Genomic DNA, 24203 nt, shown 5'->3' with positions numbered 1-24203 from the left:
AGTATAAGTCTTCTAGTCCTTTCCAAAGTTCTTTGGTGGTTTTTAGTTTTCCCACTTTTCTTAAGACAACGTCAGACAAGTGTAATATTATTGAGGTATAGGCAAGCTCATCGGCTTCCTCTTTTTGTTCTTTTGAGATATCAGGTGCAAAATTGCCTTTGATGGCTTTTGACACCTTTTGTTGGAGTAGTATGCCTCTCATCTTTTGTTGCCAGATAGAGAAATCCCCTTCACCGTTAAAGACTCGCAAATCAAAATTATGTGTTGTCATTGGTTAACACACTAATTAAACCACACGAAGTAGTGTTGGGAAGCGTGATAAGATAATATCTTGTTAATTCTTAGCAAAAGTAACAATTAACCTAAACACTACGTCCACCAAGAAATACCAAGCACTTTAAATCAAAAGGACAAGCACTCAATTAACGCAAGTAATCCTAGTTCTAGCACAAGCAATGGTTACCCCTTCATGGTAACCCCAAAACCTAACGATCACCCCACATGATGATCTTGCTATTGCTGAATTTAAATGGATTAAGCCAATTTACCAGAGCGGACCTATTTGAGTCCGTAGAGTGGAGAAAAACGAGCTTGCTGTTGAATTTCAGTCGGCGTCGCACCAAGGGCAAAATCGTCCAACTTTTTCTGTGTAACCTGAAACACAAAACAGCGCGTTCTAGAGATCGAAACAAGCAAGTTACCTGAAGACAACGTCGCCGGACAGCCGCCCACGCGCCGCCACTCCGGGAGTGCCTCGACCTGCTGGTGATGGGTATGGCCTCCGTTTGTCCAACCGAGCTTTGGTTTGTGAGTAATTGATAATTTTCAGATTCGGGTTCTAAGGTTAATGTCCGAAAATCAGCCAATTTTGAGCCAATTTTTGCTACCCAAGCTCTAATACCAGATGTTAGGATCTTCCTCAAGCTGCTCAAAGTGATTTTCGGGCTCAGTTAACCATTAAACATTGAATTCAAACACCAAACCGAGAGATGACCGACTGCCGGACTGCTCACTTCCTATGGTTGCTTTTCTCTTTTGCTTGTTGATTCTACCACACACTTAGGATGGATACCACACAGGTAAGACTCATAAAGCCTCAAGCAATTGGTAGGAAAGATAAATCACGAAGAAGAAGGCAGCAGTTCTCTTTCTCTCTCGGGTTCTTTCAAACGGGACAAAAGAGAGGAACCAATTACCAATATATATATTAGTTCAATGGCCAACTTAAGGTAAGTCACAATATGGTAATTAGGTTCGACTAGGGTTAAGCCCAAATAAAAAAACAACAAGCCACAACGATTATTAGCCATCCGATAGGCAAAGCAACCCTAGGTCGGTTCATCCATTATTCGGTGTTAATTTATCGTTCAGTCATTCATGTCGACTGATAAAATTGGTTTTCATCATCGCCCGGGAGGTCGTTTGACAACATGATGTCTAACACCTAGAGTTAAAGAATCCCATCAATGACCTAACCATATTTAACAATGTTATATTTCTCTTTCTAAAATGTCATTTTGGTGTGTGCATGGAGCACTTAATTGAGAAACTATAAATTTTTACGTTGAAGTAGTCCTTGAATTCTCTCGGATATATTCACCACTTAGATTGATCAAAGTGTCTCAATATTTTTTACCAAAATGTTTTTGGACGTCAGTCCAATACTTTTGAATTTCTTAAAAGCGTATGGCTTTTGAGCTATTAGATAATTTATCCTTTTTCGCTTCTAGAGTAATCATATGTAAAATTGATTAAGTACTCATAGTTCCCTATTGTAGGTGTACTCATAGGTCCACACTCACGATAATGAACCAGTTTTAATACTTCTTAGGTTCTATTTCCTTTTGCAAAAAATAAAAAATAAAGATCTCTTTAACATTTTACCTTGTAAACAAGAATTGCAAACCAATAATGGTATTGCCTTAAACTTGTTAAGGAGACCATCTCTAGTTAGTTCTCATCCATAGGATATATGTGAATTTGGTCATAGCATGAGTAGGCATTGATAAAGATTAATAACTCATGTCCCATGGTTAAATCCAAGAGGTGTTTTATCATGAACTAAGGAAAGCTATCCTTTGAGCAAGCTTGGTTGAGGTTGGAGAAGTCTATGCAAACCATCTACTTGCCATTTTGCTTCTTCATCAAGACTAGATTGGAGATCCAATTGGTTATCAACTTCTTCATGTCTTCCTTTAAGGCTTCATATCTTTTAGGGTTGAGGTGGCTCTCCCCTTCTATCTATGCGGGGTAACCTTAAAATTAATCTTTAGGTGATAGTAACTAATATTTGGGTCAATGACTACAATGTCCTCATGGATCAAAGCAAAGACACCCAAGTTCATGCATAGGAAATGTTTGAGCTTTTCTTTGGCCTCGAGTGGCAGATTACTTCCTACTTGTAGTACTTTTGTGGGATTTTGAGGGTTTACTGAAAAATTATCCAGTTTTTCTACTGGAATGGTTTAAGATTTGGACTTTATGTTGCGAGGGTCCAGTTTATCATACATGACCTTTCTTTTATAGGTTCTCCCTTCTTCCGGGTTTTTCCATTTTTCAGGGATCATTCCTTATTTAAGGGCATCAATCATTTTGATGTTTTTCCCTTGGTCAAGTTGTCCTTCTTCAAGTGCGTTCCCTATTTCAGAGTATAGTAACACCATGTTGATATCACTATCTAGTAACTTTCCTTAGAGAGTTTAGATAACATTCTCTAGCTTCCATTTGATCACCTTTAGCAATTGTGATGCCATGGTTCTTAGACATTTTCATGAACATGTGGTGGATGAAAATAACGACCCATAACTCTTTTAGGCTCGGTCTTTCCAATGCTCCATGGTAAGCCAAACTGTTGTCTACCATAAGGAATTCTATCTAGAGGCAAGCTATTTGAGGTGATTTTCCCATCTCCATTGCAAAGGTAATTTTCTCCATTGGGATGATGCTATCACTGATGAACCCATAAAACGAAGAGTTCATAAGGTCTGCTTAAGATCAACTTACATCTGATCATAGGTGGGGCTAAGCAGGATGATGCTCGAACTTCGATTTTCCACAATCATTTACTTCAACTCATTATGTACTACGATGACTCTTACCACCAGCATGACAGTTGGGATAGTGCAGAACTATCACCTTTTCTTTGGTAAAGGTGATGGGCTACACTTCTCTTCCCTCTTGGGAATGATGATTGTTGACTTAAAACTTGCCATTGGGTTGTCTTTGGCTTCTATTAATAATTTATCTATGCGTTTTTAGTTTTACCTCTAACATATGGACCCCAAACATTGTGCCTATATCCCAAATGGGCTTATTGTCCACATTGTTGGGAATTATCTTTACCTTTACCCATCTCTGGGCTAATTTCTATTCTTTTCTCTCCCTTAGTAGGAGAACTCTTCTCTAGGATGTCACCTCGCCTCATCTCATTTAAGTTGATGTTTATGCCTATGCGGGGTAGATTCCTTCATGGAGGACAATTAGCTCTCCTAGTGGCATAGGCTTTGATCTATTTTATGCTTTAGTGGTTTCTCTATAGTCATTGGTATCATGATCGTACATTCAATGGCAGTAGCAATAAGCCTATTCGTCTCTCCTAGGTCTTCCACCTTATCTCCTGCATCTACCTCTTTGATGGTAGGTTGCCTTGGAATAGTAAGTGGCACTTCTTAGCAGCCAACATGGCACATCATTTAAAGTGGCAATGCCAATGGGTTGGCTTGAAGTTTGGGCAATTGCACGTCCAGCTCGGGTCCATTAATGGTTCACCAGGTGGGAGTTGGGACCTCTCTTTTTTTCTCTAAGGGAGTGGAAGCCCCATGGCAGCTCTATTGTGGTGGTCCATCAAATCTTCATTGATTATTTCTCATCTCATCATTTTCACCAAAGTGTCATTGTTGGTAAGGTTCATATTTTGCACATCTCACCCGAGAACTATCTGATATGAGGTAGATTATCCCTACATACAACAATTTCAGCATTTTCTTTCGCACTACTTCTTTCAACGTTGGATTTAATCTGCGCTATCCTTCTACTGATGGCTTTGACTTGTCCTATATCAAAATTTTGTGCATACAAAGAGTCGGACTGATTCATTTGATGTCGGCTATTGTCCATCTAATCGCAGTTTTGTACTTTCTGAATACCTCCAACAACTTATTCTCATCTTCATTTTTTATATCATTTGCAATGATCACCGGAAGTGTCATAGAGTATCCCAAATATGCATAATGGAGATGTGATGGCAGGGACTTTAGTTCAAGAGTTGGAGCCTACCGGTGGTGAAAGGTTCTCACCAAGAAACTCATACTGCCAACGTCTCCTTCCATTTGGTTGTTCAGCCAAATGCACAAGACATTCTATTCTTTTTGCACTTGTTTTCTTTGATTTTGCAATTTTTGTTTCCCATATCATTGCTGGATATTTTGCATTAAATGTATCAGCTACAAGCTCCTCCATAACATGTACTTGGCAACATGTGTCTGAAGTTAATGGATGTTTCATCACCTTGAACACATTGAATATGACTTGGTCATTGTCCATTTGAAGAATCATCTTTCCATCATACACGCCAATAAGCACTCTTCCAATAGCCAAGAAGCTTCCTAAGATTAGAGGGATATTTGAATCCTCTTCCATATCCAAAATTATGAAATCAGTCGAAAAAATGAACCATCAACCTTGACCAGCACATCTTTAATAATTTCCTTTGGTCGCTAGATTGATATGTCAGCCAGTTACAAGGAGATTGTTGTAAGTTTTACTTCTTCCAATCCGAGAGACTTGTAAACGGAATGAGGCATCAAGTTAACACTAGCACCTAAATCACATAAAAAATGCTAAAAAATATTAAAACCAATTTGTGCAAGGTATCATGAAACCCCCTAGGTCCTTTAACTTAGGAGATGGATTTTTCAGTAGAATTGCACTGCACTCCTCGTTCAGGCAGACAGTCTCATATCCTTCCAACTTCCTTTTGTTAGACATAATCGCCTTCAAGAATTTTGTATAGCTGGGCATTTGAGCTATTGCATCTGCAAAAGGGATATTTGTAAACAGTTTCTTGAAAATTTTCACAAACTTAACAAACTTCTTGTCTAACTTCTTTTTCTGTAACCTTTGAGGAAAGGGAATTGATGGTACATAAGCTTTTATGAGACTTGGTGCTCTCACAATGGATGTTTCTTTCTTTTCTTCCTATTCATTAGTGATTGATACAGACTGTTCTTCTTTATTGGTCTCTTCAACCATTACCTCTTTGTCTTTTCTTTCAGGTTTCTTCACATTATCTCTCGAAGTTGTACTCCACTTCTGGTTGTAATAGCTTGCACTTGCTTTTTTGGATTAACCATTGTGTTGCTTGGCAATGTCCCTTGTAAGCGTTCTGTAGACTATTGAGCTATCTAACCAATTTGTTTCTCCAGTTTCTTGATGGGTGCTTGCTGATTTTGAAAGTTTGTGTCAATTTGCTAGAACACCTTGTCTGTTTTCTGCATGTACTTGTTGAACATTTTTCCCAAACTTTTTTTCCTTGTTGGGCATTATTTGAACTGTGCCATTGCTGATTATCCAACCATCTAAAGCTTGGGTGTTGTCTCTATCCTGGGTTATATGTTTGTGCAAATAGATTAAAATTCCGAGAGTCATTTTGAATGAAGTTGACTTGTTCCTCTGGAAAGCTCATAGACGTGCAATTTCCTGTCAGATGATTAACCCCACAATTTTCGCATGATGGACCAGACATTATAGCATGTGCTCCTTTTGTTTGTAACCTCACCAATAACTCTACCTATTTTGTTAATGCTGCTATTTGGGCATTGGTAGATGATGTGCTATCTAATTCATACATTCCAACTGCTTTAGTTGAAACTACACTTTCTTATGAGAATATTGAATGAGTCATGGCAATCAACTCGAACAAATCCATGCAATGTTGCATTGACTTTCCTATGATCGATCTGCCTGCAGAGGAATCCACTTGAGATTTGGATAGTGGTGAAAGTCCTGTGCAAAAATATTGCACTTGATTTCTAATAGTGATCCCATGATTTAGAAAGTTTATCATCCGCTCCTTAAATCTATTACATGCCTTGTGATAGCTCTTTCCATCTCTCTATTGGAAGGTCTAAGCTTCCAGTCTAATTTTTTCTACCTTAGCCGGTGGAGAAAACTTGTTGCTAAATTTCCTAATTAGCTCCTCCCATGTGGTATTGCTTCCATCATGTTTTGCATCTAGCCATTCCAGTGCCACATTTCTCAGTGTATATGGGAATAATCGCAACTTGAGAGTGTCCTCATTAATCCCAAGAGCATGACAATTCTGACAATTCCTTAGAAATCTAAAGATGTGTGTTCGGATTCTCATGAAGTAGCCCGTAGAATTGTAGAGTATTACTCATCAAATTAATCCAATATGCCCTTATCTAAAAATTGTTCACTCAAAATCTATATACACAATATTGGAATGTGTGGGTGTTGCTATAGGCGTAAAAAACATTGAAACGAACAAATCTCCTTCATTTATTTTTCCTCGCTCTTACTGCTGATCTCTCGCGGCCATTTGTCCAATTGGCTGTATAGGAATAGGGTTGTTTTGATTGTCAGCCATTTGATGTTGCTGTTGTTGTTTGTATTCTTTGCGTCTTCATCTGAAGCTATATTTTATTTTCGAATCAAACGGTTCAAGATTGTCGCCTTGGGTGCGGAGCAAGCAACATCAACTTTTTTTGTAAATAAAAGAAAATAAATAAATCAAATAACAGTTAAAAATAATATAAGTTAATACTAAAAGTAATTGTCCCCAAAAACGGTGCCAAAAACTTGTCGATTTTATATCTGTAAGTATACGAATCGTAACAAGTAATAAAGTGGACCTATGAGTCCGGATTGTCGTTCCCACGAGGATTATACTCTAGCATTTAATTCAATTTTTCTCTAACCGCTATTTGATGAAAGTAGATAAAAATTTGTATAGTTTTATTCTTAATCTAAATACGTGAAAACAATTGGATGCATACAAGATTGGTTTAGAAATTAACTATTGAACAAATATTAGGGCAGAATAATTTCACCTATCGATAACTTTTACGTCTTAAATCAAGATTCATAAAATTTAAAGTAGTATTTGGTCGAATTCTCCTATTGTATTTAATTTATCCCTATCAAGTTCTCATTGAGTCTATTTAATTAGTTCAATTTCATATCTTTAAGCGAATCAAGTTTATTTAAACCAGTTCTTTGTTCCAGAAATTCAATTATGACCACAATAATTAGCATATGTATCTCTATATGTTATACCAATTTACCGAAATTTACTATATGGTCTAAATCATAAACTCACCTCTCGATTTGTAAAGGATTCATAAAATCATCAAATTAGTGATCAAGTAATTTAATGCATTAAATTCATAGTAAAATTAGCACATGGAAAAAAAGTACGAGAATCTTAATTGAAAGACATAAAGGATCCCAATTAGGTTACATTATTCGCCTTAACAAGAGATTTAGCTGCTCATAATGAAAGAGGAAAAACAATAGATAATCATTGACTATATCACCGGATTTGTAATAAAGATGTAAAAAAGACATATCAATCTTGCACCAAGATCTTCTTCCTCTTCCAGTCAGCGCTCCAAACGTTCAATTGCTTGTTGTTTTCCTCCATTGAAATGCTTCTCTTTAATCTCCAACTATGTTTTTTACCTCCCAATGAGTGGAATTCCCTTCAAAAGTGTGAGAAAATTGTATTTATACTTCTCCTCCCGTTGGTGTTTAGTTTAAGTTTTTTATGGGCTTCAAAACGGGCAAAAAACACGCCCTAAACAACCTACAGTGAAGCCCCTAAGCCTAAGAATCAGCATCTAGGCGCTGCAAAGAATCACCTGTAGCGGTCAAGCGCTATACGTGTAGCCCTTTGGCACTATGAGTGCAGCACCAAGGTGATGCCTTTCTAATCCAAATTCTTTGTTTTCGCGTCTCGTAATGCCCAGTGCAATGTCTAGGTGTTGCCTTTCTACTCCAAGTTCTTTGATTTTTGGTTTCTTTGTCCACATTAGTACCTCTTTTTACAACGTCTCTCATAATCTTCAAAACAACAATAACAAACACATCAAAAACCTTCTATACTCATAAGATCTAGCAAATAATCAAGTTAAAATTATGTAAAACTCATGATTAAAACAAACTCATCAACACCAAATTGATTGTTTCTATCTAGGTAGAAACAAAAAGTTGGCAAAAACAAATATTATTAAACAACCAAATAGCCTTGTTATGATGCATATGCAATGGCGAATTCAAAATTTTGAGTGAGACGGGCGGGCGTTAACTGCTGACCGTAATAAAATATTAAAAATTAAATATAATAATTATTTTGAAAAAAATTGAACATATATATTTTTGTTACATGTTATTATGGATTTCACCAAATGATATAGTGACAGGGTTTCCTATAATTCAAAGGAAAGAACATTGGTTTGAATCCTTCAATTGCATTAAAACAACTAAAACAAAATATATATTATTTTGTTACGCTTAATATCAAAATTTATTGAGTGTCATGGTGGTTAAGATTTCATTAACCTTAATGATATGTCACAGGTTCAAATTCCCTCTCTATTGCATTAGTTTTAGTAAAAATTGAAGAACTATAAATATTGTGCAATAAATTTGGTTAAGAAGAGATTCGAACCCTACACCTCCAATTTTGTAAGTAGAGGCTCTAACCAAATGAGCTACAAAAGGTGCTTGAAACCAATGAGAATTATCAGATATATATAAAATGTTTATCAACTACTGTCCAAAAAAAAAAAAAAAAAAATTGTTCACAACGGATCCACCACCTAGATCTGCCACTCAGCATATGTATATAAAAAATTCACGAGTCACCAAATTGATTTTGGTATACATTGACAGATGACTGTGCTTATAAAAATTGTTACATTCTAACTACATTGTGATTTTAAGAGAATCGTGTTGATAAAGTGTTATAAAATAGATATAAAAAAAAAAAGTAGAAAAATTAATAGGTCTGTATGTATTTCATTGAGAACTACGGTCCCATATTTATAGGAAATAATTAAGATTACAAATGATACAATAGTCATAATAATTAGTGACACATGAGTACAATGATTATTCATAAATACTAGTTTATCTACAATAATACAATATTATCAAATCTCTTTTGCTGCAAACAAGTAATATCAATAAAAAATTAATTCAAAACACCCATCCTATTCAAAAAATTCAAGTCAAATGGTTTAAATAAGAATATTTAATACACATCATTTTTTGAAATGAGTTGTATGGCACCACCTTTATTGGTATCATAGGTATTGTTTTTCTTCGTTACGTAAACATATAATAGCCACGGGAATTAATTGTTTCATTAAATTCTCACTTTTGACATCCCATATTGAATTTAAGAAAGCCTGCTGTTGAACACGGCACAGCATATGTGATAAATGGGTCCAGAAGTAGGCACCGGCTTTTATTGACATGAAAGTGATAGAAAAGTGTATGACTTTTGCTTTTCTATTTAAATGCGTTTTTTGACTTATTTGCACATGCTTTATTTTGCTACTTGGTGGCCTTTCTCTCTTCTCATATTATAATATATATAATTAAAGGCTACTATTTGCACATGCATTCTTTGGTCTATATTTGAATATTTTTATTCCATTTTGCCGATAGTCAATCATTAGAATTATCATTTCATCCACATTATAATTTCATTGATGAGTTTGTTAATGCACAAGGGGAATTGACAAAAGGAAATTTGTCTATTTCAGTGTGCATGTAATTATTGCCATGGCTTAATTTTTCCACATGAAACTACAATAATAAGTAATTGTAATGTATCAAGGTCGAGGTTTAGTTGAAGTGATAAGAGGTCGAGGTTTAGTTGAAGTGATAAGAACGAAATCTTTTCATATCAATGAAATGGATTCAAGACTTGTATATGAAATTATTATTGAGCAAAACGTATTTTTTACGTTTGAATTACTAACGGTAAAAAAGTTATTGTGCAAAATTATTTTTGTATGATCGATCGATCATGCTCAGTTCCAATTGTTGTGCAAAATTATTATTGTGCAAAACGTATTTTTTTTACTATACATGGGACTATTTTTTTATTTTTTTAAATTTCAAAACAATACAAATAAATTTCAAATAAATAACTAAAAAAGATCTTTTTTAATTATTTATTTTTAATTTCTTTTTTAAATGTGGAAGTATAATTGCAATTTGTTCTTTATTTTTGTTTATTTAAGAGGAAGTTTTACAGTTTTTAATTTAGAAGATTGATAAAAATAATGATTTTTGCAATGAAATATAAAACTAAGGGTGAAAATGTCAAAAAATAAAAGGAGAGGACTTTTTGCACAATAATATTGAAAGGTATGGATGTTTTGTGCTAACTACCCTTTTAATATTTTTATTTGAACTTATTTGCATTTTTTAAAAAAGTTTGGGAGTATGATTGCAATTTATTTATTAACTTTTTTTTATTGTTTTATTTAATAGGGGGTATATTTGTTGTTTTACATGAGAAATGTGATGAAAATGATTATTTTCACAATAAAAAGTGAAGGTAAGGGTAAAAAAAAAAAAAAAAAAAAAAGTATGAACGTTTTGCACAATAACATTGAAAGGTAAAGACATTTTGTGCTAATTACCCTAAATTTAAACATTAAAAATTAATTTGTGTCAATTTGGTTACTAGACTTCAATTTAGTCTCATTGTGGGTGATTGCAAGTGAATTTAGTTTCAGGCTCCGTTCGATTCACATTTTTATCAAAATGCATTTTTCTCTCTTCTTTTTAGTCACACATTTTTCATTAAAATAATATTACACGTAAATCAAAAACTTGTCATCCACATATTTTCCATCAATCAACTATTCTAAAATTCATTTTTCCTTAAAAATGGATGTCAAACATCCTCTCAATTGGATTACTAACTTCAATTTATTTTCAGATTTAATCACTCCATCACGTCATCTTCCAAAAACGCAATTATATTAACTCAATTAGCAATCCTACTGTAACATATCTACATAATCATTGCATGACAAGCCAACTTATAGATACACCACTATTGAATAAGAAAATGCAAAGGAATGAACAGGCAAACTCATAACACTTCCATACGAGGCATGAATTCCGATAGGCTATTAAAAATGTTAAGCATAAAAAGTTAGCAGGCAAGAGGGGCGACCCATCCCCTTTGAATTCCACGTGGTAGAAATCGTTAAAGTACACATGATTGAGTATTTAAAGCGTGACTTTGAAATCAATAGGTACAGGACACATATATGAATATATAATAGAATCACTTAGGAATCCACCATTAAATGACTACTACATGTCATAAAAACCCAATTGCCCTCAAGGACTTCACGGAAATCTACAAATTGTCATGTCCAATGGAAAAGGGACAAATTCAAATATCTCTATCCTAAATAGTCATTTCCCCTCTTGCTCCTTGCTGAGCATCAAGCGCTGCGAGTTTAGGAGGAGAAAATTCCGACCACGTGAGAAGCAGTTGTTGATTATAATTTTGTGGTCAACAACCACATCATAAAAATGTAAAACATGTCTTTTAACCTTCCAACATAAAAATATTATCATGACCCTCATTTTGCGTACATTTTTCTTTTATAAGTGTCACATAGCAATTTCGTAGAAGATCAATTTCCTCCAGTTTGGAAGATGATAGGTGATAATGATGAAATTGAAATAAAATTAATGCTCATAGACCCAATTGAAATAAATTGGAGTTTAATGACTCAATTGAGAATTTCCTGAAAATTCAATGACCAATGATAACATTTCCTAATACTTTCTATCACTATGTGGCATGTGCAAAGCATGTCCCTTTCTATAGATGAGATTTGGACCACACTAACAAAAATTTACACGGAACAGAATAAATATTTTTCTATTAATTGCTTGTGTTATTGAGATGCCCCTTTTGAAATGTTACATGTATTCAAACTTAAATTAAAAACATAGAAATTTTCAAAAGTATGATTAAAAATCATTGTCTCATTTGAATATTAAACTTCAAAAAATACAAATCCAAATGCCTAAACTAATCTAGGTCCCGTTTGAAAGGGATTTTGAGAATTGATTTTTTGACCGTTAGAAGAAAAGTGGGGTCCATCTGTGAGAGAATAAATCAAAAATTACGACTGAAATAATAAAATAACGAAAAAAATCCCTCCCAAACAGGCTACTAATCTAATCTAAACATTTAGGCTGCTTACAAAGGTCCATATGTATTAACTCTCGTGCTAACGAGATGGTTTGATTAGTTCGGCACATACACAATTGTTATAAATAGGTGATGACACAATTTAAATTAACAATTTCAACTAAAATCTTTTGCTTTTGAGAATAAATCAAAAATTACGACTGAAATAATAAAATAACGAAAAAAATCCCTCCCAAACAGGCTACTAATCTAATCTAAACATTTAGGCTGCTTACAAAGGTCCATATGTATTAACTCTCGTGCTAACGAGATGGTTTGATTAGTTCGGCACATACACAATTGTTATAAATAGGTGATGACACAATTTAAATTAACAATTTCAACTAAAATCTTTTGCTTCTTATAGAGGGATAAATTTGATACCCTATATTGAACACAAACTTCCAAGACTATGCCATTTCCATTTTGGATTTTTTCTTAGAAAAAAAATTGAAATTCTTCGAAAACTCTACAAAACGATTGGAAATTTCAAAATATTTCCTAATTTGTTTAAAATAAAATTCCAAAACCTTGAGGATCTTCACGGAAACTCTTTAGGAAAGTTTTGTTCAAAAAACATTTGATAACTTGGAATAAGAACTGTACATTATTATTGACTTCATGTGGGCTTGAAGTAAAAATTAAATTTAATTAAAAAAAATTTATATAAGTTCAGTCTTTAATTCTTAATTGTACTACAAAAATTTAACAAGCTATTATAGTTTGAATTACTATTAAGCCCCCGTTTAGTAGTAACTTTTCACCCAAAAAAATCAATTTTTTTATCGTTATTTCATTATTTTAACTATCATATTTTACTTTATCACTCATAGGTGGGTCCAATTTTCTCTCCAACGATCAAAAAATCAATTTTCATAATCATAACTGAGCAGACCCTAAATATCGTTTCAAAATTAAATATGATATCTATAATTTTCTAGACAATATTTCCCTAACGTTTTGTCTCATAATCTTTTCAATGATAACATTTCCAAGGATCATGCCATTGTCACACTTCATTTTCTTATTTCAATTTCATTTAGAAAGTTAAACTATTTATCAACACGCGAATTTATTTATTTTAATCATATATTCAACACTATCTATGCATCTTGATACTCGAACAAGAGTCGTGCAACGGCCATATCCACTTTACAAATTGAATGCTTCAGAGGCATTTTGGTTTCTGACTGGTCATAGATTAGATTCAAATTGGCAATCGACAAAATAAAATAATATAGCAGGAAGGAAAAAAAAAAAAAAAAGGCAAATTCCAAAATTAGGGTTCCAATTTTCAAAATGTTTTACCAGAAAAGTTAAGGGATAAGAATATTTTAACCAAAGTCCAGCCCGCACACCTTCGACAAAGTCCATGTTCTCAGACTACACAACAGCCATTAATTTATAGCTGCATTTGTATTCATTGAATCATTCTTTTCTGGAAATATCTCATACAGTAGAAATGGGAAATTCTGATGGAATTAGAGTTAGGAAATACCGGAAATCTTCCGTTCCACGTTTGCGATGGACGTCTGATCTTCATCAACACTTTGCTGAAGCAGTTGAGCATCTTGGTGGGAAATACAGTAAGTCTGATCACTTATTTGAAGAGCTATTTTGGTGATAATTCTACGAAAATATATGATTTCAAATCCTCTCAATTTTGGATGATTTTTATGCACAGATTTCTATCAACATACGTGGTTTTGTATGCTAGTCAAGGATAGTTATTTAAACATTAAATTTGAATATAAACTGTAATTTCTCTGACAAATTGAATCAATTGTTCATTTTCTTCTTGTCTTTGGATTATATGTAATAGTTAAAATGAATATTTGATATGACAGAGGCAACTCCAAAGCGGATTCTGCAAAGGATGGATGTCAAAGAACTAAATATTGCTCATATCAAAAGCCATCTCCAGGTAACCCTTATTTTTTTTATTTTTTTTTTTAACTTTTACGCCTTCGTCCCAATCGTCCCCGAAAAATACGTGCGTATAAAATACTTTTCATATTGTGTGCAATCCCAAAATTTTGTGAAGTACGTGCGGGTACTCCAATTGACCTTGCAATTAAAAAGAATAGACCTTAATTTTAATTCAGAAATTGTCATATGCAATCTCATATAATTGATTTCACAAATGGAGAATTTAGAAATTCGAATGATAATGGATAAATTTTACATCGACTAAATATGAATATAAGTCAGCGTATAACAATTTGAGCTTCTCTAAATAGCATATACTTTCTACGAATCATTCACATTTTCTCTCTAATTATATATACTTAGCACACAGTACTAGAACATATATATGAAAAAGAATAAAGAACAAGATTTGTTTGTTGTAGACAACACTATAAAAGAGGAATTGGATAAGTATTGGACCACTAAGAAAATTCATAATTAATAGGGAGACTGATTAACCTTGCTTGAATTTCAAGTTAAAGAACTTGAAAAAAAAAATTTTAATTAATTTTAGGCATTAGGTTTTGTAGATGTCTAGATTCAATTTGTACCTACGGAGACGTTAGAAATTGTAAAATAATGTTAACTAGGTACGTAGGTAGGTTAGGCATGCTAAAATTAGGAGTTTAAAATAATATTTACAAAATTATTCTAGGTAGATGGGCACTACAACGTGATGTAGCCACAATGTTTTTAGATTTTCATGTTAGATTTTACAAAACTTTAAGCCTCCATCTGATCCCCGTTAAATTTCATTCCATTTTTCTCTATCTTAATTTTAATCACACAATCTTTCAAAATATATATATATATATATATATATATATATATGTAAAATGAATTTTTTTTTTCAATTACTCATTTTTCAAAAAAAAAAAAATATTATTCCACTCATTTTCATTTCAAAAAAACGATGCCCAAGCATGTGCTAAATCTAAAGAATTTGAAAATCCTTTAGACTTTATTACCAAAATCCTCCAGTCAAATTACTAAGAGGATAATTAAATGTAAAACATATCTTGATTTATTGAGCATGATTTTTTTATAACGGATCTTCATTCTAGATCTTGAATTGCGTGTTCTTGATTATAGCATTTTCATCTTGATCGTCTATTCTTGATCGGGAGTTTTGAATCTTTCTCTTCAATATGTTTTCTTGTATTTTTGTGTTGATGGAATGACACAGAGAATGAAATACAACCCAAAGGAATTGGTCCCTACACATGTTTAAGCTCATACTTTATTTAGATGTCCAAAGTTCAATAACTTTAAATTTTTATTAGATCACTTCAAATGAGTTTAATCTTAAAATAACCTTTAATACACAATTACACGTATAGTCCCCCGTAACAAATTAAGAAAAATGATTGGTGTACAGATTTATTCTTATAGAACATTTACAGAAAACTCAAAAAGGTGTGGGTCCTATCTGAATGAACAATATCCAAAATTAACCCACCCTCCATGTGAGGTGTCGATAGGGCCTACCTGGACACCAATCATAACTCACAAATTAAAACTCAACATTTCATGCTAAAATTAATAAGCCCAAGGCAGTCACGTGGGCCTCAGTTGCACATCGATCAAATGCAACAGAGGATCAATTTCATTAATGCTAAGTTTGCTTGTGTTTTATTTAGGTTTCTTTTATTTCTGTGTTTTGATTAAAATTTAAGACAAGTAGTTCGTTGGTTGTCTTTTATTATATAAGAAAACGATTGGATTTTGTTTATGCGCTCTTACTGCTTGTTAGTTGGCTGCAACACAATGATTTTATTGTGAATTAATGTAAGCAATTCTGTGTTGATGCTTATTTTTTGTCATTTATTCTTCAGATTTTGTCAAACATTTTGAAAAGGGGAAGAGAAACTAAAATTAATATACGAGTATGAGAGTATCGCTTGAACTATATCACAACATTAACCGAGCTCACATATGGCTTTAACGGATTTTAAAAAATACTAGAGCCTCAAGATGGCGAAGAGTTGACATCAAACCTTCGTATTGACTAAATTAAATATTTCTTATGATATAGTTTGATTAACAAAGTACAGAAAAAAAATCACACACTAAACTTCAAATTCACATATTTTATTTCCCATTTGGATTTCCTAATATTGTAGTTCGTTACAATTTTTGTTGATTATTAATGATTTAATCTTTGACGTAACTAAGCATGAATATATTTTTTTTCCTTATTCCAAAGTTTGATTAGTAGTATTCTATAATCAGATGTACAGAAGCACGAAAAAATGCGGCAGTATAAACGTCTTTGTACCCATCAAGAAATATCAAGAAGGAGAACGAGAATACAATATTTTTGGGTGCCCTCTAAGACTATCTCCAACTGCGCACCAAAATTTGAGGTAAATTTTGCTCCATTTTAAATCAAACCTTACGACAAACTAAAAATTATCTCCAACCCATTTTGGAGATGAAGCCCTAAGGTAAGTACAATATATTCATCTTCTTTAGACAAATTCTTTAAGCACTTTTCTAACTGTTTATAATGTATGTGAAAAACATTTCAGCTTAATACTCAAATTTCAAATGAATATATATGAAATCACTTAGAATTTAGGGTCCGTTTGATTACAAAGATGGAATTTGGGTGAAAAGAAAACGAATTCCAGGGAATTGAATTGCCTACAAATTGTTTTTCTGATAATTATAAATTATTGTGTTTGATTAGTATAATTTTTCACATGAAAAATGTTGAAATAAAAGTATTTTTTTGTGTTCGTTTGACTTTGTTTTATATGAAAATTGTCAATTAAAGAGATAGAATTTACTGGTATTGGGAATAAAATTTGTTTCCATTGTCAACAAAATAATAATAATAATAATAATAATAATAATAATAATAATATATCTTTTAATATTCGTTTGACTTTGTTTTATATGAAAATTGTCAGTTAAATGGAAATATTTTTTTACGATAATTCTTAAAATTTGTTTCCATTGCCAAAAAAATAAAAAATAAAAGATTAAAAAATTAAAAAAAATGTTACAGTAACCAAGAATTCTGGTGAGAATTGGAATTCGAGGAAATCCAAAAAAATAATAAATTTCTAGAAAATGGGGAACTTCAATTCCATTGAAAAAATAATCCTATCAAGCAAGCAAAAGTTGGAAAATGGCAACCAAATTCCATTTTCCATGAAAAAAATGCAACAATCAAACATTGCCTCATTGAAAATTCATTGCATGATTTAAGCACCATAGAAACTATTGACCTCAATTTCCATAATATAGAAATACTTAAGTTGGTAAAGATTTTTCAAATTTATAAACTTGTCAAATATCATTTTTATCGATACATTCACAACTTGTATTCAATTTTTATCCACAAATTCCGTAGGATTCACAACTTATTAATCTACATTTATTTATTTATTTATTTAACAAAACTTATACTACTATTTTAATCTTAATCCTACACTTTATATGATCTGGCAGTCATGTTTACATCACGTTTTATTGTATTTTTCACATAATAAGTGCGATTTTATGCACCACGCAGACAAGTTTCCGAAGAATTAGGAGAACAACCAAGTAAGAGGAATCAAGTTAAAGGCTGTGAAGGAAAAAGTAGGAGTTTCCAAAGCAGAAAACATATGCTTAACCACAAGAACCAGGTTAGTCCCTATATCTTCTGTAATATTACAATAAATTTCATTTTAACAATGTAAATTTTTCTGTAAAAGGTCATGTTTTGGTTGTTTCGTCAAAAAAAAAATGATCGTCTAGATACATTTTTAGACAAAAACTTCATTCCTAAAACTGAAATTTTTCTTGTGAATTCAAGTTTTATAAATAATTTCACATACATATAAGGAGTAACAATATCTGAGTTTAATCTGCAGGACTCGGGAAAAAGCACAACAAGTGATGAATTGAATAAGGAAGATCAAGATGGTGATGTTCAAATTGAAAATTTTAGCTTGACACAAGAAGCTATTTTACATGAAAAAACCTTTCTACCCAATTATCAAATTAACCTTGAATTGACTATCTCATCAGGTGTCTCAAACTAATACTTATGCCCTATGATTTGTCATAGCAGTCTGTATATGTAGGCACTTCAAATTTTATATTAATGTCGTCACCGAATATATGAAAAGTTTTGTCTCGTGTATCTTGTTCTTTAATTTTATCTTGCCTTATCTAAAGTACATGTTTTTAAGTTGATGGGTTGCGAGTTGCTTATGTATGTTCGCCCAACCCATATAAATATATGGATAGGTGGGCTGAGTAAACTTTTGGGTTCAAAAGTTAACCACCCATAGCTCCGTGCATATAAATAGTTAAATGCACATGCCAAAGGGAGTTATATGCACTATAAGAAATGCAAATTTCGTATCTAATATTCTTATTGCAAAAGGAATGCTCAAAACTTTGTTCTAATATAATAATCAAACGATACGCTAATACTTGAATTCTGGGCATAGTTCTTCAATCTTCATTTTCTGAATTGTAAGCATATTACACTTCTATCCTCGTGAAAACCGGGCTCAGTTTCAACACCAAATACCCAAATACCAATCAAACACCACCTCTCATAGGCTCAACCCAACATTAAATCCTCACTATGGTTGCCCTCTTGTAAACATTACCCAGTAAGAATAATATGATGGTTACAATATCACAAAGGGAAAAGAGAAGAAGAAGAAGGAAGACACCAAGCGAAGCTCTCAATTGCAAGAAGGAACGGCCGACTCTCTTTTCTCTCTACTACACACACACACGGCAATACAAGAAAGAGGCTGGAATATACAGATTAGGTGTAATCCAAAGATGGGCTCAAGCTAAATTGGCCAAAGCATAATGGGCTAACACTAGACAAATTTGGCCAAGGCATAACAAACCTAATAAACTAAAGGGTCGTTTGAACACACCATGAGCAACACAAATTAATGACTACTTCCAGTGAGATCCCAATTTGTTTTCGGATCGAGCCAATCAATTGTAGTATCGATATAATTATTCTAACAATGTTTTAACATCATCATCCGAATTTATTAGATATCAAAATCCAACAAATCTCCACATTGATGCCTAATGAACACGCAAGCAAACAATACTGAGTTTATACTTACCTAATCAAGATAACCAAATAAAATTGGATTACAGATGTTACCTCGCGTCTCGGACCTGAAACATATGCATACGTGCTACATGTACTCGCCTAGGCTAGAGTCAAGAAAACTCAAGTAGAAACAGATAATAACAGCAATCATCAAGAGAGTATAAAACAAGCGATGAAGATATAATATAGGATGATACAAAGATCTTTCGAATATATTCAAAAAGCAAAGAACATCTAACTAACACTAAGTTAATCAATCGAAATGGGCAATGACGATTTTATCCCGTAAGTAGACGGATCGTAACAAGTAGTAACGTAGACCTTTTGAGTCCGGATTATCATTCTCACGAGGAATATACTTTAATACTCAATTTATTATTCCTAACTTCTATTTGATGAAACTAAACAAACAAAAAAATGATTGAATGTGCTTCTTAAACTAACTACTAAAAATCTCGTGAATGCAATAGAAAATGAGTGAGAATTCAAATAATGAATGAATATTAGGTTGGAACAAATTCACCGATTAGTCACCTTTACTCCTAATATCGAGATTCATAAAACTAAAGTAGTATTTGGTCGAATTCTTCTACAGTATTTAATTTACCCCTCTCGAATTCTCATTGAGCCTATTTAAATAATTCAATTTCATATCTCTATGCGAATCAGCATTATTTAAATGAAATAATAGTTCTAAGAATTCTTATAGAATCGCAATAATTAATATATGTGTCTCTACAAGTTATATTAATTTACCGGATTATAATATGTGGTTTAAACAAGAATCCCTATCTCTACATAATTATTGTTCATGAAATCATTGAATAATTATCAAGGAAATTCAAAGCATTGAGAACATAATTAAAATCCACACATAAAATATAAAAGAACACAAATCTCAAATAAAAGAAATAAAGGTCCCAAATAGGTTATATTATTCGTCCTAAAATTAAATTTAGCTACGCATATTAATGGAGGAAAAACAAGAAATTATGAAATTCATCAGCCGGTTATTTGATGAAACGTGAATAATTTGCGAAGTAAATCTGCATTTTTCATCGTGTTACCGTCTTTGCCGTGTATGTGTGTGTAAACTAGCCGACAGCTTTTTTTTGCAATTCTCCCGGCAGTAATGTTTGACCACTCCAACTGCCTCAATTTCTATTTTTATATATGATAGAATCCGACAGCAACAGCCACTTTTCCCCTCCTTTTTTGTGTGTATCTCACTTGCAGCCGCAATGTTTGACTTCAAAATGGACTCTAATCTCTGCACTCTTTGTATCAGTTCCTATGTTCCTGTGTTTGTGTTTATATATGGCAGGCAGCCCACTTTCTTGAAAGATTAGAATTCTAGTTGCCTATTGAATCATATTTCAAATGCAAGTCCAATTCTTTTATTATAATGCAATTCAATCATTGCCCAATTAATTTGTTGCAACCCACGTACTCTTTGATTCATTTCAAGTCCTTTAATTTTCAAAGTATGAAATTTAATCTCCAAACTTCGCATCCAATGCCTATTTAGTACTCGTACTTTGGATTTTCTTATTTTTCTCCCTTTTGCTTCATTCCTTCAATTTCCTTTTCATTTATAGAATTTCACCTATTAAACATAAAATAGAAAAATTTAGAATATAAATTGTCACAAGAACCATCAAATATTACTATTTTACGCATTGAATAAGTGTATAAAATACACTTATCAAATACCCCCAAATTTAAACATTTGTTTGTCCTCAAACAAAGCTATAAACTAAATAATAATCAACACACAAGCATACAAAAATATTTGGTTAGACAGTTTAGCTTTTTACCACAGGAATTGAGATAACGGTATTAAATCTACAAACCATTTCAAAGTCATGTTATTAAACCAATATTCACACTTCCAATGTAAAATCGACGTGTGTGTGTGTGTGTGAAGAATTAAGTAGACATTAATGACTTCAGAAGTTATTCCAATTTTCGACCCTTAATGGTCATAAATGTCCTTTCATCACTCATAAGACTCACACACCCTCAAACTTATTCTTTTTCACTATTTTCCAAGCGTGTCATCAAATGCTGANATGTCCTTTCATCACTCATAAGACTCACACACCCTCAAACTTATTCTTTTTCACTATTTTCCAAGCGTGTCATCAAATGCTGACTTATTTATTACTATCCTCACCCTCTCGAGTTTAGGTGGACGTTACTAGTTGTAAGTCAACACTTCAGTGAACAAGGATTCTCCAATTATTTGATTGCTTCGACCTCTAAGACTCAACTAACTAATCATCTTGCATCAAAAGTCAAATTTCCTCAAATAAGTATAAGGGCTTAACTAAGGTATTTAGTGCGTTTGTACTTTTCATGCACTTGCTTTTTTCTAGTTTTTCACAAGTTTTTTTATTTATTTATTTACATTCTCTCCATTAAGCTTTTTAGATGACCCATGTAGCAGACTTTAGACCGATGACTCCCAAATCAGATGATTTTAAGGCACCAGGTTTTAAACACCCTTATAGGCTTACCAACTCGAGTCAAAAGGGCTTCAAAGAGAACAAATTTTTTTTCAAGTACAACTTCTTCCCTGATTGCTCTCTAAATAACCCTTGCAACGAGTTTTAGGCCGATGACTCTTAAGTCATACGACTTTAGGGCACTAGATTTTAAGATACACTTACAGGCTTAATTACTCGAGTCATAAAGGTTTCAGAGAGAAGTTTAAAATTTTAAATGTATATATCTTGATTAGTGCAATGCCCCTTATCACACACTTATTCAAACAAACCGACCTCTAACTTAAGACTTTTGCAAAGTTTTATCTTGTTAGTTTAAGACAATCCACACATAAATTTTCACACATGAAATCCACATTCACATCCACATCTTCCTAAAACTGTAAAATCAACCCTAAACTGTGTTAAATTTGGTCTAAGTATTGATAATTTATTATGGTTTATATAAAGTCTCTATATCCAACTAGATCAACCTATCAAAGCAAGAAACAACTCATTTAATTACAATGTCAAACTCAATTTTAGTGCGCTTGTAATATCAAGTTTTACAATGCTAAGTTTCAATTAGTCTAGCATGCATCCTATCACAGTTTATAAATCAACGTCAAATCTCAAATTAAGTCATCATTGTCTGTTAGACTGTCTACCCACAGAAGCACACGGTTGAATAAAAGAGAAATGTTTTTATTTAAACAAACACACAAAAATATAAAAACATACGAAAAACAAAAATTAAAAGTTGTTTTACCCCCAAACTTAAAAGTGACATTGTCCTCAATGTCATATAACATAAATAAGCATATAAAGTGGTAGGGAAGAAAAGGAAGAATGTACTCCTCAAAGTTTTCTGTTGAATGTATGAGGCACTGTGTGTGACGGTTGGATAATCTTCTTCATCGTGCTTTCCCTTGTGTTGGTTTGAGTGTTACACGATGTCGTGTTCTTGAAAAATCAATTTTCATAAATTAAACAAATGGAGCAAGGATTACTTAGCTCAAACAATCAAAATAACCAACAATAAATTCAAGGGCATATGGGCAGAAGGGGTATGGGTAAGGACTCCTAAATAAACTAATAAATAAACTAAACTATCTTATAACTTGAAAACAAAATAAATAAAGGAAAGAAAGCTTGGGTTGTCTCTCAAGAAGCGCTTCTTTTAAGTTATTGGCTGGACTTTGTACCGCCATTATTCTAAAACAATAAGTTCAAGGCTCTCTTTAGCGGTGAAAAACTCCTCCACATGATGTTTGATGCATTGTCCATTAACCGTGAAAGTTTCCTTTGTCTGACGATGTAGTTCAATTGTGCCGTAGGGAAACACTTGAGAGATAGTGAAAGGGCCGGACCATCTCGATTTCAATTTTTCTGTGAAGAGCTTAAGTCTGGAGTTATACAAGAGGACTTGATCTCCCATATTGCCTGATATTCTTGTCATGCCGCTGCTTCGTCCTTTCCTTGTAGATTGATGCATTCTCATATGCTTCTCTTATGAATTCTTCCAATTCATGTAGTTGTAGTATTCTTGTTTCTCCAGCCTTCTCTAGTCTATGTTCAACTGCTTCAGTGCCCAGTATGCTTTGTTTTCAAACTCGACTGGTAGGTGGCATGCTTTCCCAAAGACTATTTGGTATGGTGATATTCCAATGGGCATCTTATACGCAGTGCGATAGGCCCACAAAGTATCGTCCAATTTTTTGGATCAATCTTTTCGAGATGAATTCACAGTGAGTTCTAGAATTCATTTCAACTGTCGATTAGAAGTTTCAACTTGCCCACTTGTTTGAGGATGATATGGTGTGGCTATTCGATGTTGTATCTCGTATTTATGCAGCACTGCCTGGAATAATCGAATATGAAAATGAGTTCCACCATCACTTATAATGGCCTTGGGTGATCCATAACGATAAAAGATTCGTTTCTCTTATGAAGTCTACCACTACCCTCGCATCATTTGTAGGCAATGCTTTGGCTTCCACCCATTTGGAGACGTAGTCCACTGCTACTAGAATGTACTGATTGTTGTAAGATGATGGAAAATGACCCATAAAATCAACTCTCCAGACATCAAATATTTTCACCTCAAGAATATTGTTAAGTGGCATTTCATGATGAGTTGATATGTTACCTATTCTCTAACTTTTATCACATGACCTGTAGAAACTGTGGCAATCCTTGAACAATGTAGGCCAAAAGAAACCACATTGAAGTACCTTTGTTGCTATTTTAGTGGGGCTAAAGTGTCCTCCATAAGCCAAAGCATGAACTCATGAAAGGATTGGTTTCATCTCATCTTTCGGCACACATCTCTTAATGATCTAGTCTGCCCCTCTCCAGTATAAATTGGAATCATCCCAATAATAGATTTTACTTTATGAAG

The 24203-nt window shown here is 33.1% G+C and overlaps 1 protein-coding gene across 1 annotated transcript; it reads left to right on the top strand.

Moving 5' to 3' along the window:
- Nucleotides 1–13634: 13634 nt before the first annotated feature.
- Nucleotides 13635–18378, top strand: LOC111386656 (protein PHR1-LIKE 3-like). Its single transcript, XM_023011117.1, has 5 exons — nt 13635–13845; nt 14107–14183; nt 16460–16593; nt 17751–17865; nt 18094–18378. Exons 1-5 carry the CDS (start codon nt 13722–13724, stop codon nt 18262–18264), a joined length of 621 nt encoding a protein of 206 aa, XP_022866885.1. The 5' UTR covers nt 13635–13721; the 3' UTR covers nt 18265–18378.
- Nucleotides 18379–24203: the final 5825 nt, after the last annotated feature.

Source organism: Olea europaea, unplaced genomic scaffold (genome assembly GCF_002742605.1).
Source record: "Olea europaea var. sylvestris unplaced genomic scaffold, O_europaea_v1 scaffold364, whole genome shotgun sequence".
NCBI classification, from domain to species: domain Eukaryota; kingdom Viridiplantae; phylum Streptophyta; class Magnoliopsida; order Lamiales; family Oleaceae; genus Olea; species Olea europaea.
The sequence above is the reverse complement of the archived record's forward strand: the minus strand, read 5'-3'. Positions and strand labels throughout refer to the sequence as shown.

Excerpts from the sequence above, each read along its gene's own strand:
- LOC111386656 (XM_023011117.1), top strand. The coding sequence starts at position 13,722 with ATGGGAAATTCTGATGGAATTAGAGTTAGGAAATACCGGAAATCTTCC. Across the intron at positions 16,594-17,750 it reads ACTGCGCACCAAAATTTGAG|ACAAGTTTCCGAAGAATTAG; the intron begins GTAAATTTTGCT and ends TGCACCACGCAG. Across the intron at positions 17,866-18,093 it reads TGCTTAACCACAAGAACCAG|GACTCGGGAAAAAGCACAAC; the intron begins GTTAGTCCCTAT and ends TTTAATCTGCAG.